This window comes from Besnoitia besnoiti, chromosome II (assembly GCF_002563875.1).
Source record: "Besnoitia besnoiti strain Bb-Ger1 chromosome II, whole genome shotgun sequence".
Classification (NCBI taxonomy): domain Eukaryota; phylum Apicomplexa; class Conoidasida; order Eucoccidiorida; family Sarcocystidae; genus Besnoitia; species Besnoitia besnoiti.
In genome coordinates, this window is record NC_042357.1 from 1,080,748 (window position 1) to 1,095,447 (window position 14,700).

Here is a 14,700-nt window from a genome sequence, read left to right on the forward strand (position 1 = left end):
TGGGAGAAAAAGGAGAAGGTGGCAGCACTCTGAGTGTCGAGAACTGCGAAGGAGACCGAAGGAAAAGTCAGAATGACCCATAGAAGCACAGCACGGCGAGAGAGGGACCGAAGACGACTCACAAAGTCAATGCGAAGACGAGCAGAGAGCGTTACAGTGCGGAAAAGAGTCGAGATGAAGCGGAGGCGCGCAAGAATGCGACAGGGCGACAGAGAGACGCGCAGAGAGAGGCCGAGCCCAAGAACAGCGGCGCCGAGCCCGCATAGCAACTTCGGACAAGAGAGCAGGAAGGGGAGGAAAGTGAAGCAAACAAAAAGTAGACACAAACGATGTACGGAGACAAGAGAAGATCTGCAGCGACAGCTGGGGCACGAAGGCACTACTCGATGGTTTTTGCTTGTCCTTGAAAACGAAGGAAAGGGAGCCAACCCTGCGAGCAGAAGAGGCGGAAAGCGACAGAAGAGAAGCGAAAACGGGGAGTTGGCCCTAGCAGACTCAACAGAAAAGCAGAAGCAGGAAGGAGAGAACGTGGAGACCGCGGCAGCACGCCTTCGCGCAAGCCTTGTTTTAGGACTCGAAACCCTGGAACCGAGGCGGCGAGAAAACGAGTGAAATCGAGGCGCTGCCAGCTCCAGAGTAAAGGCCGCACCCAAGCAAGATTGCGAAGAGCGAAAAGGAGGAAGACAAGAGGAGACGTCTGTTAAAATAAATGACAACGTCACGCGGATCCTACGCGCCAGCGAGTGTGCGTTCCTGACTACACACTGCATGCGGCCGAATCAACCAAGGCCGCTTTTCGACTGCGTCAGAGCGAATTGTTCTTCGCTCTCTCTCCTCCTTTCTTTACGTATATCTCTTCTTCTTTTCTTTTCTCACTCAGTTTCAGGAGTGAAATCAGGGAGAGAAGACACAAATATGCGCACCTCGTGTTCTCGTTGCGCATGCATGGAGACGGAAAATGAAATCGCCAGAAGAGAGGAGTAGCTCTCTCTCGTTTTCTGGCTTTCTTCCGCTCTGACGAGAACGTGTGACTCTGTATCAACACGTAAAAGTGTTCTAACTTTTTAAAACGAATTTCGGCCTTTTCCTCCCTTCCTGCGGCTACTCGCCCTCGCTCAAGCGGAGGAAGCGGCACTGCCGACCGGCGCCTCCTTCCTCCACTGGACTCTTGCTGCTGCCTTTCGTCTCCTCTCTCTCTTTTTTATTCCCTTTCGCTTCTTCTTGGCACGTGATGGTGCGAAGGGCGCTGCCCGGTAGAGGCCTGGCTTGCGGCGGGTCGGCGGCGGTGGCGCCCTCCCCCCGCCCCCCGCGTTCGGTCTCTCTCCCTTCTCTCAGTTCCGCTTCTTCTCGTCTTCTCTCTCGGTCTACCTGCAGCCTTTTTCCGCCGGCTTCCGCTTCTCCTTCGGTGTCGGCTGGCGCGTTTTCTCCACGTTTTTCTCAGGCCTTCTTCTCGTCCTTCTCAGAGACTCAGGAGGGGCGAGGGCGACGCCTGGGTCGACAGACGAGGCGCGCGGAAGGCGGGACCGTCATCGAAGACGGCGACCAGCCTTTCCGCGCAAACATCAACGGAGAGGACAGGTGAGACCTCGAGAAAAAGGGAGAACGATGGGGTTGCGCGAAGCTCACCAGGGCCCCTTTCAACTCCCAAGTGGAAGACTTAGGTTCGCCGTCCTCCGTACATATTATTCGTGACATACAACTTATATATATGTTTTATGTAGATAGATAGGTATAGAAGGAGATATATATCGTATGTGTCGATTTATCTGCCCACGTGGGGGTCAGATATCCGTGTCTGTGTGCGTCTGCTCGTTCGCTGCCGCCGTCGCGTGTGCCGCTGCTTCCTGTCGATCGTCTTCGCGTCGCACTCTCTCGCGGTCTTCTCGCCTCACATCTTTCAGAGCTTTGCCTCCCGCTTGCTTGCCTCTCTCCTCTCTCGTCTTCATGTCTGCGTGCCTTTTTTCGCGACTGTCAGGCGCGTCTGGCGCTTCCCGCGCCTGCCGGCCGGCGGCGAGAGCTGGCGAACGACGTTCACGGGCTACGGCACGCGTCACTTGGCTGAGTTGTACGACTCGCCGTCTTCTTCCTCTTCGTCTTCTCCCTCTTCTTCTTCTTCCGACGAGACGCGCGAGAAGGAGGCGAAGCTGAACTGGTTCGCCGTCGGGCGCGTCGTTGACCAAAACCGGAGCCGGCATCTGGCGGGCTACACAGTGCCGTATAAGTTCCGCATCATCGACCCGATCTCAGTCGCAAAATCGTAAGATTTGCCACAAAATCTGGAGGGAAAAAAACGCCCACGGAATACTCGCCAGCAAGGAGGAACGCAGTGGCGAGCCGCAAGCGGCCGCGTCGCGGCCAGCTGGATCATAGAGTTGCATTTTCGCGGCGATTTTCTGTTTTCTTCCGATGGCTTTCGCGAGTGCCTGCTGAGGCGAACTCGAGGCGCGCGTTCCCGCATCGACCGCGCAACGACGGCGTACTCCTAGACATATGTGTACGCATATATATGCATATATACATAAACATATATATAGCTATATACACATAGATACTGGTCATGGGAGCGTCGCCTTCTAGAAGGCCGCGGAAACGGAGTGCCCAAAAAGAACTAGATAACGGGAAGACATGCTGACTGAGAGGCGCCGCGGGAGGAGGGCGTTCTCTCGGATTCCTCAACCCGCAGAATAGTCTCGGAAGGCATGCTGTGCACGCGGTTCAAGGCGGATTAGGGTTCAAGGTTTGCTAATGTGCCGTGGTGTTTCTTTTGTTTTCCCAGAGTCCCGAAGAACCTTGGGCCGCTGAACCGCAACACGCAGACTGGCGATCGCTACGTGGACTTCTCCCACAATCGATTCCCCGTCCTGAACACCGCAGAGAACTTCCGCTACTGGAAGGTCGGACTTGAGCCAGAATGCCGAGGGGACGCGCGACGAAAGCCTGCGCCACGCATGCGTGCAAGCGTGATTCACATATACTCACCTCCCTCCCGCGTGCATGCGTTTCTGTATTGAAGCAGAAGTAGAAACAGTCCGTCAGTGGGTGTCGCTCCTGTGCTGAGAGGCAAGAAATGCGAGTTTTTGCGTGCGAGATGGATAGCTGCATCTCCCTGCTTCCTGCGTTTGCATCTCGTTTCATCACGCGAGCCCTTGCTTCGTGGGTTTAGTGTGGATTTTTTATTCTCCTGCCGTTTCCGCAGGATCGCGGCCTCGACAGGGTGCTCCCGCGTGTTTTTCCTGTCAAACTGCCCGCGCACCGCCGTATCGATCCGCTGCTGCGAGAATACATTTACTTCCTCCACTCCATGGACCCTGCGCGCTTCTCTCCGCGAAAACTCGGCGAAAGATACGGGTAAACTCCTAAGCGCGTCCTTGAACTCGCAACTCGACGGTTCGTTTCTATGTATTTAAGTATTTGTATGCATATGCATGCATGTCCATAGGTATCTATCTATGTATCTGTATCCGTAACTATATGTAAATGTCCCCTATATATATGTATGTATATGGTTTCCGTATACATACATATACCTCATATATACATATACATTTAATATATATAGAAGATCCGCATAATTTTTTCAATCCTTGCCATGCCTACGCGCATGCATGGGCGCACGTGTGGATCCATCCCCTGTCAGCTTAGCTGCGTGCGTCAATCCCTCGGTTTCAACTTGCGAGGCGGCCGCGCTGACGAACGTAGCCTTAAGAGGAGACCTCGCGGCGGTGTGCCGGGGCGCGCATGAAAATCCCTTCATCTGTGTATTTTTTTGCATGTGTTTGCGTATTTTTGTTTCCTGCTCGCCCCTGGTTTTCAGATTGCGAGAGCGGACCGTTGAGCTGATTTGCCGCGAGTTCTCCGTCGCGGAGTTCCTTCGCCGCACAGAGTAAGCCCGACAGAGCCGCGTAGATCGCCAGTCTTTCTTTGCTTCGCCTTGCGTCCTCTCAAAGGAGCGGATCTGCCGACTTCTTTTTTCATTTCCCTTCCGCACTCGTGCAGCGGATCTTTCCCCCATGCATGCGCTGGCGTTTCCCAGCCGGCCGGCAGCGTGATCTCTCTTTTTCCAGTGTCGCGGAGATGCTGTCGCTGAGTGCAAACTAACAGAGGTGTTGTCTTAATCGAAGTTCGCACGCGGAAACGGAGGGAAAACTGCTTTCTGCCCCGATCTGTGCGCAGACTGGCGACGCCCTACACCCGCCGGCTGAGTCGCGAGAAGGCTGTCCTTCGCATGAAGGAAGCTCTCTTCAGTTTGAAGCTTGGTAAGCTGCAGGGCGAAGCACAGAGGGAGGACGAAAGGCGGCTCCGGCAAACACCGACACCGAAACTCCAGTATGTTTGTTCATTCATCGCCGCGATGTATTGTGGGCTGAGGCTGCGGAAGAGGCGGCAGGCTGCGACCATGAACCATAAAACCCCAAGCCCATCTCGCACGCCGCGGACACCACGAGGACGATGCTGCTTTTCGTTCGAAACCGGTGAACACCGGGGCGCCGAAGTGGTGCCGCGCGGGCGAGCTTTTTCCTGCGCGTCGTGTCCTGTTTCGGAATTTGCAGTCCTCTGGAAAGCTGGCGAACTGACCCCAGTCCTGAGGACATACACGACTTCTAGTCGCGCTATCTCCCTCCGTGCCTTTGTGCGGCCCTCTCGAGTCGGGGCTTCTTGTTTCGCTGGTCGTCGCGTGGCTGCAGTTTGTCGCGGATGTCCGATGTGATGCGGAGTTACAAATTTTCACAGAGTATTCGTTTCACCTCGGTGTTAAGATGAGTTGCTGTCTGTCGCTGTGGACGCGCTTTCGTGTGATTGTGACGCGCGTGGGCGTTTGACTTTTTCTCTCTGCGTCACGCAGGCTACGACCAGCTGGGGGATCAGGATCTCGATGAGCAGGAAGAGCATGAATTCAGAGGTGCGTTTCTTCTCACTTTGCTTTTTCTGTTTTCTTCTCTCCGGCTCCTACGCAGTTTGTTGTCTTTCCTGCTTTCTTTCTGTGAGTGCCTCGAGTTACCGCTCGTCATCCGCCCTCTTTGTCTCGTTTCTTCCCTCAGAGGCCCGTTGCGGATGCGCCGCGCCTTCCTCGGGCCTTTTCCTTCGTGTCTTTCTCCCCATCGCGAGGCTCTCTGCTGTCTCTGCGTCTGCCTGCGCTTTCTCGGCGTCGCGCTCCGGTGTCTCTTCCCCGTCTCGGGGTCTCGATTCGTCATTTCGCATTTTGGCTTTTTGGTTTCGGGTCTTTCTCGCGCAAGCTGTACTGTCCCGTGTGCCTCTGCTCAGGCTTCCGAAGCACGCAGGACTGGATTCAGCGCCAGAACATCGAAGTCGAGATGATGTCCGCCTTTCCTCTTCCGGCCAAAAGGTTCGCGACGGGAAGGGGGGGGGCGATAATCACAGACGACACGGTTTTCTGGTTTTCTGCGAGGCCGGTGCTCTTCCTTGCTTCCGCATCACACAGACTACAGATGCGTGCGCTTTCGTCCTGCCGAGTGCCTTGAAAGGGGGCTGAGACGTGGGCTTCGAGTCCGCCACGCAGGCACAGAGAACCGCCAAGAAAGAGAGACTCGCGTGCTCGACACAGAGCCGTTTGCAGCTTAAGCGTCCCAGAAGATAGAAAACACCTTTCATCCGAACGGCTCGACTCTTAGTGAAGACAGGCCAGAAGGGAGTGAAGCGGTAAAACAGCGCTCCATGCCTCTAGCGAGGCTCTCGCGGAGGGCCTTCTGGTTTTCCCTCATTCCCGACACTTCATCTCGCAGGAGAGACAGGCGCTGAACGAATTTGTCTATTTGAGAAGAAGCCTTTCGAACCGAATTGCCTCAGCTGCTGATTCAGCTGCGGTCGACCCGGTGAAGGTGTGGAGTGAAGAAAATACATGGAGAACGAAGTCTGCTTTTTTTGAAAATTTTCTTTATTTCAGGGATCCTGTGCCGAAGCGAGTTGACGTGGACGTGACGGTGCACAACACAGCCAAGATCAAGGTGATGAATTGGATAGACCCGACCGACAAAGTCGTCTTCTAGATTTTCGAATCGAGAGCAGAAAGCTGCGCTCGCGAGCCATCTTCTTTTTCCGCGCGCGCCGGCACTTCACTCGAAGGCGCGCGTGTCGTCTCTGGCGAGTTCTTGTTTCAGGTTCGCCCTTTCGCCTTTTGGTTTCTTGCACGGACGGATGTGTCCGGCCCTTTCTTTTCGTTCCGCGGACTGCGTGTACGACCGGACTGACTCGCCGGATAAGCTTCCGCTGGGATCGCTCTCGCATGATTGGTTTTTCTTCGCTTCTCTGCGATTCCTCAGTTTCCTTTCACCCCGCAACTTACTGAACGCAAAAGTTCCCACAGCGAGTCTGTGGCCTGCGTGGAGGCGCGCTGCGACTCCTTCTTTAGCCTCTTCTCTGCGAGACGCTGGCGCGTCTGCTTCTTCACCAGCAGTGGCGTACGGTTTCGGTTCGCCGCCGCGCTTCCACGTCGCGCTCGGTGCGACAGGCCCGCAAGGGAAAAGTGTAGTGATTCGTTCAGTGAAAGCATCGACGTCTTAGCAGACTTCGTCGGAACTCGAAATTAAAAGGCGAATCTCAACAGCTAGGTTGCGGGAGTGGCAGAAAGAAACGAGCAGGAAGCGCAAGCGTGTACCTGTACGTCTATATGCGAGTGCGTGTTGTTATCGAAGAAGCGGAACACCTAGTCTTACGTTCTGCAGCCCCTCAACGTCTGCGAAGAGCCTGCATCTGTAGAGAGATATATGTACGTGAACGTAAATAGATATAGACAAATAGATAATGAATGCACATCTCCTCGGTGTAACAGGAGCCACCATACCGGAGAGTCGCGGGATAGATAGCTGAGTGAAGTCTGAAGGCGCTGGAGTCTCTCTCCGCGCAAGCAGACAGCCGACGCGGTCTCCACCGCCCGAAGGATGCTCCTGGCGGGACGCTGTCTGCGGCACTTTGTGGGGAAAAGGTCTTCGGCCAGTGTGCGGTAACCGAAAAAGGGGTAAGACATGCAGAGTCCCTTAAAAACAGATTCTCCGTCGCGGCAGGTGGAAACGCCACATCCGAGCCTACTGAAGGCTCCAAGCGACAAAACATTCACAAAAGAGCTACAGCTCGGGCACGCGCTTTCGTTGAGGAGGGGCATTGAAGCGTGCTTAGGCTGCAGTGCAGATGCGTATCCAGAGATCCTGCAGCGAGACGAAACTCCGACTACAGACGCGTACGCTGGCGACGCAAGCTTTACAAACATGCATGCGCTCATAGATCATGTGCGCGTCGGCCTACGCAGCGCACACCCCACGCGCGCGCCGTTGGACGCACGCGGGGAGCAGAAGTCTCAAGAAGGTCAGAAAAGAAGCCTTGCGCCGCTCATTCTCGCGGCTCGGCTCTCTCCTTTCTGATTTCGCCGCCGCAGAAAGGGCCTCAGGCCTCGGCTGGCGCCGTCGCGGCTTGAGCGATGGCCCCCGCGAGGCGCTCGCTTTCTTTTCGGCGCCTTTCTTCCCACAGCAGCACGTCCGCGCGGACGCCCGCCACTGCGCTCCCCCCGCGCCCGCCTAAAAGAGAGGCATGCGCGGGGGCGCCCAGGGGCGCGTAGACGGAGGCCGGCGCGGCGTGGTACACGCAGATGGCGGCCGGGGGCACAGCCCCGGCCCAGGACGGGGCAGGAGGCCCGTGGCGCAGCGGGCCGCCCGCCGCAGGGCCCGGCGTGGGGAGGACCGCGCGGAGGGTCGCGTCGGCGCCGAAGGCCGGGAGGTCGCGCACGCAGCGCCAGCGCCGCCAGAAGGCGATGAGGGTCATGAGCCAGGCGACGAAGGAGACGATGAGGAAGACCGAGGCGAGGACCGCAGAGTTCTCGTCAAACGGCGCGCCGGGCTGCGCGAACGCCGCCGAAAGCCGGAGAGCCGCGTCGTATGTGCCATGCAGGACCGAGGGCAGAAACAGCGAGGGGAAAAGCAGTCGCCAGAAGGCGGGCGGCCCTCCCCCGCGGGCGCCGCGGCCGCGAAGGCCCCCGAGGACGGAATGAGCGGCTGCTGGTGCGGCGCCAAGTGCGAGGGGAAGAAGAACGCAGGGGACGACGCGGGCGGAGCGTACGCCGCATGCAGAGCAACGGCCAGGTTCGCCGCCGCCATCCCGGTGTTCGCGATGTGAGACGGCACCGCAGTGAAAGTCCTGAAAAAGAAAAAAGATCAAGCCTTCAGACACAGCTGCGCGTGGGAGAGAGGGGCGGGCCCGACGCTCGCTGCGCATGGCGGCTCCTTGACCAGCTTCGACTCAGCGGCTCTATCCAGTCCGGGGAACAAAAACTGCCTTCCCGCGATCTGCGGACGGAGAGGGAGCCCGACACGAACCCTGCCACCACGCGGAGAACTCGAAAGCTCGGCGCATGCTCGCGTCGAAGCCCGAGAAGCCGTAAACCCTAGACTGCCCCCGGGTCACCAGGCCCCTTGCGGGTCTTACCGGACAAACGCAACGACGAAGTCCTCCACCAGCGGCCTCCTGCTGCCGAGGGTGTAGCTGATATTCTCAGCCATAGCGAATCTGAAGGAATCCGGGAGCACGACCGCACGAAAGAAGAGAGCGTTCAGAGCAGACTTCTTCTACGCCCGCGCCTCCGGTCCGCTGCCCACGCCGAGACAGCTGCGACAGCTGCACGCTGGCCTTCGCCTTGCTCGAGGCCGCCGTCACGCACCCCACGCAAAAACGCCTAATCCGCGAATTTCCTTCCAGGTTGAAACACGTTGGACCCATAGCCGAGACCTCCTGAGTACTACTGAACCCACAACTGAATATAAACGTATACATACATAGATACATGCATACATATCCATACATAAGCACGTATGTATATGGAGTTGCCGTCGCCAAACGCATTCATCTGAGCTTTATCCAACGTCTCCTTGCTCCTCCCCTCTGCGGTTTGTGCGCTTCTGAAGACTCGCTGAGGCACGAAGAGGGAGTTTCTGGTTGACACGCGAGTCTTCTTTTTCCCTCCCCGGTCCTCTCACCCCGCGCCAGCCGCACATCCGGCGAGGCAGATGCCCACGGGGTACTTGACGTAGCGGGTCCAGAAGCCCCCGCAGCAACCCCCCGGGCGGGCGTCTTCCGCGCGCGTTTCCCCCCCCTCGTCGCTTTCGGAGGCGAAAACCTCGTCGGCGCCTGCCCAGACCGCCGCAGCCGGCAGGATGCGCAGGCGATGGAGCACGACGAATTTCGCGAACTCCTCGACCAAGCCCACGCAGAAGATCATGACTGCAAACACACAAAAAAAAAGGAACCCGGCACACCCCAAGAAATAACCATATACAGCTGCGATGCTGCGCGACGCACGCTACGAGAAAAGCACTCTGAAGACTCACACGGCGAGGCAGACACGCGAGTACCACGTGTGTTTGAGTCGCCGACGCAGGTACACAGAGGCGGGCAAGGTTGCATCGACATGAGGAGAGGTACACACCCCCTGGCACGCATGCGCAGGTGGAGAGCTGCCTGCCGGTCCACCGAAGAAAGACTGGCGAGACCTCCAGGCGGACGAGAAAGCGTCCGCCGACTTCCTTACATGCGAGGAGGCCCAGAGAGCACCACACCGAGGGCAATGCCCCCGGCTCGAAGACTCTATTGGAGACCTTGAGCAAGAACCCGGTCCAGCCGCCTTCTTCGGCCTCTGGAGACAAGAAGGGAGTCGCCGGAGAGAAAGACGAAGACAGGGGGGAAAGTACCGCGAAGGAGGCTGCCGAGACCCCCGTCTGCAGCGCCGCCTGGCGCTTCTGAACACACGAGGGCCCCGCGCCTTGAGCGGACCCAAAGAGTGGAAGGTAAAAGGGCAGGGAAAGGGGCGCGAAGAGCGGCGTCGCCAGCCAGGATGCAACGGGCGGCTCCGGCGTCGCATGCACCTCTGGAGCTTGAGACGACAAGAACGCGCTCAGAAGGTCATTAGAGGCGAACGAAGGGACGAAAGAAGAAGACGACGAAGATGGAAGAGGCGGCAGACAGGAGAGAAATGTCGTGTAGAACAAAGCGTTCGCGAGGAGCTCCAGACACATGGCAATGAAGACAGAGAGGAAGGCGCCCAGCCAAAAGAACTCCAACAATGTCACGCCTGGCAAGCTTCGCCGTCCCACGGACGTATGCAGCCTGAAAGAAGAAAAAACATACAAGACGGCCGCGCGCTAGAAGGAACAGACGACGCGAGTTCAGGCACTGGCACGCACACAACATTCACACCCACAATAGAAGATATATACAAATGTATATATGATGTATACGTGTCCATCTGACTGTTGTCGCCGGGGTCGAGGCCACCTGTTGCCGCAAGGAAGGAGACAAGGCAGGACACCAAGGCGGACACACGAGAGACAAATAAAAACCCACAGAAAGGCCCCGGAACCGACAAACGTGGAGATACCGACGCACACAAATACAGCCGGTAGACGCAACCCGCCACGTAGATTGAATATGACTATATACCTATAAAAATAGATAGATACGCATATGTAACTCCTCGACTGCGTCCACACACATGAAAGGTACCCAACCGCACGCACGTGTAGAAATGTGCATGTTTCATGCAGGAGAAAATTCTATAAGTGGGAGTTGTGTGGCTAGAGGTATACATCAATGAATCGCTCTGGCTGGCTCTCCAAGAACGCGCAGCGCCTCACCCGTAGACGAACACCATCGCAGGGACGACAGCCATGAAGAGGACAACTTCTCCAGCCAGCGCACCCCTGAAAGACCAGGCCCAGAAAGCTGCAGTCACGAGAAGCATCGGAGAGAGCGTGTGCAGACAGCACCGACACCCGCGGACCGTCTCCTCGCGCCTCTCACGACCAACCACAACTCCCACGCTCGCGCCGCCATTTTCCGACGAAGACCTCGCCACAACGGGCGAACCACTGGCCTCCGCTGCACCCGCTCGCGCGTAGACAGCTGGAGCGTACGGCACGGGGGCGTACGAGGGCAGGGACAGCCCTCCGGGCTCGGGCCCGGTCGGGGTCGGAAGAGACCCAGACCCGCCCGCCATCTGGGCTCCAGATGCAGAAAAGGTCGGCAACACGGCGGCCGGACGCGCCGCAGACGAGGAAGAGGCGGAAGACCTAGGTTCGGAGAGCGCGTGAGAAGAAGCAGGAAGCGACACAGGAGGCGAGGCATGCGCAGCCAGAGCCGGCATGGTGATAGAGGAGCAGCGAGGCCGGAGACGCGAGGAGGAACACAAACCTCGGAGAAGGCAAAGACGCAGATACTACTGACGGCGCTCCATGAAACGGACGGAACAGCGAAGAGGAGAAAAAGAGAGTAAAAACAACGGTGGTCGCCGCGAGTGCAGAAAGCGACTCAGAGGAAGTGAAAATTGAGGGGAGCCGGAGGGCGGGAACGTGGCCGCAGCGATGAGAGTTTCCAACGGCGCTGGTCGCGGAGCTCAGAAAACAAATTAGGGAAACACCAGGCAGTACACGATCAACAGTGTGGTATACGCAGAGTACTCAGGCCGTTCATGTGTCAGACAAGCTGCGGCGTGAGATGCCCACGTCCACAGCGCGTCGAAACATGCGGAAAAACAAGCGGAGAGCCCAGCTCAGCGAGATGAAGCGAGCGCTAGGCATGCACCAGAGGGAGAGGAGGAAAAGGCAGAGAGTCTCCCAGCTGGTCGATTCAGTCTTTAGCGCACACAGAGCTTGCTGTCTTCGAGTGAGATCGAGAAGGCGTTGGCTCTGCATGCTCTATGCTCATATGCCTTCGCCGGCCCCTGCACTTTCGGCTCGTCGCGTTCCCCTGTCCTGCCCGCCTCGCACGCGAGCTCTTCTCGGCAGTCTTTTCGATGCTCGCCACCGACGGATTCAACGACAAGAGGCAGAAAGCAGGAGAGTCTCTGTGTGACGGCGAAATGCAGGGCCGCGCTGGCGAGCGCGTCAGGAGAGAGACGTCGCGTCTGCGCCGTGTCGCTCAGGATGTATTTGGCGGCAGTGGGACGCCAGAGTTCCGCAGGAGACTGGCGATGAACTCCTGCGCATGATGAACCAGGAAGGCGGTGTGCCTACGGGAGGCGGCTGGAGAAGTCCAGCCGCGAAAGGGAAATTTCACCAAGCAGCGCTCAAAGGCGCGGCGCACGCGACAGCGCGTGCGCTTGCCGTGAGCAGTCAAAAAAGCACAGATTCAAACGGGAAGACAGAAAACAGAGAAAAAACAAAAAACGCCCACTCTGTATCTTATAAAAAGTTGCAGGAGGAGTTGAAAGGGAAAGATTGCGGTCGAGAGTCAAGAGGCCGGGCGCTGTGCACTTCCGGCAGGGAGGTGAAAGCTCGCGCGGAGAGCGAGTCTTCCACGCCTATACGCATCCGCAATCTTGTCTCTCCTCGCAAACTCGGTTCACTGTTTTGCGAGAAAACTCAGCACCACAAGACGCACGAGGGGCGCGCGGAAGCCAGCCAGAACGCTGACGTGCCGGGAAAACAAAAAAGCAATTTCGGGCGGGCTGGCAGAGGCTGCAGAGTGAACATGAGGTGAGAGGCAGCGGCTCGAGTGACCCCAACGTGGCAACGGGGACGAAGATGCAGTGAGAAACGGACGGGAACAACCGTGGAAAAAAGGCACAAAAGAGATAGAAAACTCCATCCACGGATTCAAAACGGGTTCTGTCCACGGTAAGGCTCCATTTATGTGCCAGACAAACCCTGGGAGCCCGATGGCCTGAATGCCCGCCACTTTCCTGCCTCTTTCTCTTCGCCGCTTTTCTCGCCGTGTCTTCCTCACCAAACTGTCTCCGGTTCCGCGTCTCTGTGTCTTCACGAAAGACGGTCCTTAGCCACTGTCTGAAAAGAGTTATGTTGCGATGCTAGCGGCACACGATCGTTCTTTTTTTACCGCCGATTCGCCAACACAGCAGCGTTGGCTTCCGCTGCGCTGCTCGGCTGCGCGTGATGTCACTTTTTCGTTGTGATATGGGTTAGCCCCTTAGACCTACGACGACGGCAAGCACGCGGATTCAAAATTCAAGCAAGGATGCGACAGAAAAGCTGCAGATTCACCAGGACGGGGTCCTTTTCAGTAAAGTCTCCGCTCCGACGTACTGCAGGCAGCCACCGCAACAGATGGTGAACTTTACTGGGAACCAACTGCGGTCGATAGGAATGAGAACGTGCAGAAGATTTGTTGTTAGCCGGAAGGAACACGAGGAAGGCGCATCCCATCAAATGAGGCGCGAACTCGAAGCGTAGCACAATGGCGTCATGCAGGCATCGTTCGACGAGCGCGTCTGTCGCTCGCTCTGGGCTGCCAGCTACTCGAGGAAATGCTGACAGGCTGCCCGCACGCCGAAGTCAGCATGCTTTCTTGAAATAGCTCCATCACACGGACGGAAGGCGAGGCTATCACTGAACAAAAGCAGTGGCGCTGGTCCAGCTCAGAACCAGACGCGCACTAGGCTTTGGGGGGAGGGGGCGGGGATCGGATTCATAGCAGATAAGCAAGGAAGCCACGCTGCGAGCAGCATGACGCTTTGAACACTCCAGGCAAGCTTGTCTTTCCTTGAGAAATAGTAGTGGGCGAACACCCCGCCTGTCTGGTCATCTGGCATCTCTCGCACACCGCCCACTCGGAGCGTCGAGACTTCGTCCCTACACGAACCCGACGATGTATGCTTTAGTGGTTAGGGCGCCGGTGCGCTTACGTAGACACCTCTACGAGATAGGGAGGTGTCGTTGACGCTCGCTCACGAAAATGAGAAGAAAACGTACCCAATATTATTAGGGGGAAACGTGTCGGTGGTGCATGGCGCGTCAGGGTCCTTAGAACGATGCAGGGTCCCTTAGAGGGGAAAGGGGGGGGGGAAAGGTGGACTGCGGCGGCATCCTCTAGTGGACTACCTACCCGCGAAAGACTACTCCACACTCTTTGCCATGCAATGTGCTATCTTTGTGAGGAAAATGATACACACGCGCGCCAGTCAGGCAGCATGCGGCAGGCTCCCTCCGTAGAAGGCACTGATGTACGCGCGGTGTCGCGCGACACAGAACGTATTCTAGCTACTCGTTTGAACCGGAAAAGATGCCTGTTCCGTGTTGACCAAGCGTGGAAGTGACCTCCATGCCATAGGCACGTTGTCTTTCGCTTTCCCGCACCCATAGAGAGCCATTTCGTACGTTGACTGGGGTGCCGAGAGCTTGCGGCGCATTTGCTAGCGCTCCACTGAAGCGGCCTAAGGTATCTTCCGCCTGCTTGATATAGGCCTGGCTCGACAGGCTAGTTTGTCGACTCGCAGACTTGAAACGTTTGGTGTGTTTGAGCGGTACCGCGTGTCTCGCTCTATTTCTCTGCTGTAAGCCAGTCGTCAAGTTCGCCCTTGGCAGCACACACAGCCACCTTGTTCCGCCGCGAACACGCTACCGCTCGCGCACGGAAAGAAAGATCTAAAAGTGAGGAGAGATCTAACTGCGGTGCTCAGCAGCCTAGGAAGAAGACGCAGCAAGCCCCCCGCGCCCCCCCTCTGCCTCCTCCGAAAAAGTTCAGCGGAAAGTTCTTCGCTGCACACGTTCCCAGGAACGGCGGACGCGCACCACGCTGCCGCTTCCTGCAGCCACGGCAGGTCTCTCCCGTCCACTGCGTGCGGCTCAATGGGGACCAGCATGTGACCAGGAAAACACGCAGACAGCATTTTTCCGTAGTCGCCATGCTGCCTGGAGGGAAACGAAGGAGGTAGGAGAGGCGGCGAAGCTCTGCGAAGCGGCAAGGAGT

At 57.4% G+C, this 14,700-nt stretch overlaps 2 protein-coding genes across 2 annotated transcripts; one reads left to right on the forward strand and one right to left on the reverse strand.

The window, feature by feature from the left end:
* Window positions 1–1,231: 1,231 nt before the first annotated feature.
* On the forward strand, window positions 1,232–6,005 carry BESB_035140 (uncharacterized protein; the record flags this gene model as incomplete). Its single annotated transcript, XM_029362100.1, has 9 exons — window positions 1,232–1,578; window positions 1,976–2,257; window positions 2,777–2,894; window positions 3,197–3,348; window positions 3,815–3,883; window positions 4,174–4,256; window positions 4,844–4,900; window positions 5,263–5,344; window positions 5,903–6,005. The coding sequence occupies 9 exons, from the start codon at window positions 1,232–1,234 to the stop codon at window positions 6,003–6,005; spliced, it is 1,293 nt and encodes a 430-aa protein (XP_029221065.1).
* Window positions 6,006–7,395: 1,390 nt separating this feature from the next.
* Window positions 7,396–11,140, reverse strand: BESB_035150 (uncharacterized protein; the record flags this gene model as incomplete). Its single annotated transcript, XM_029362101.1, has 6 exons — window positions 7,396–8,142; window positions 8,208–8,322; window positions 8,431–8,511; window positions 8,979–9,222; window positions 9,530–10,104; window positions 10,632–11,140. 6 exons carry the CDS (start codon window positions 11,138–11,140, stop codon window positions 7,396–7,398), a joined length of 2,271 nt encoding a protein of 756 aa, XP_029221066.1.
* Window positions 11,141–14,700: the final 3,560 nt, after the last annotated feature.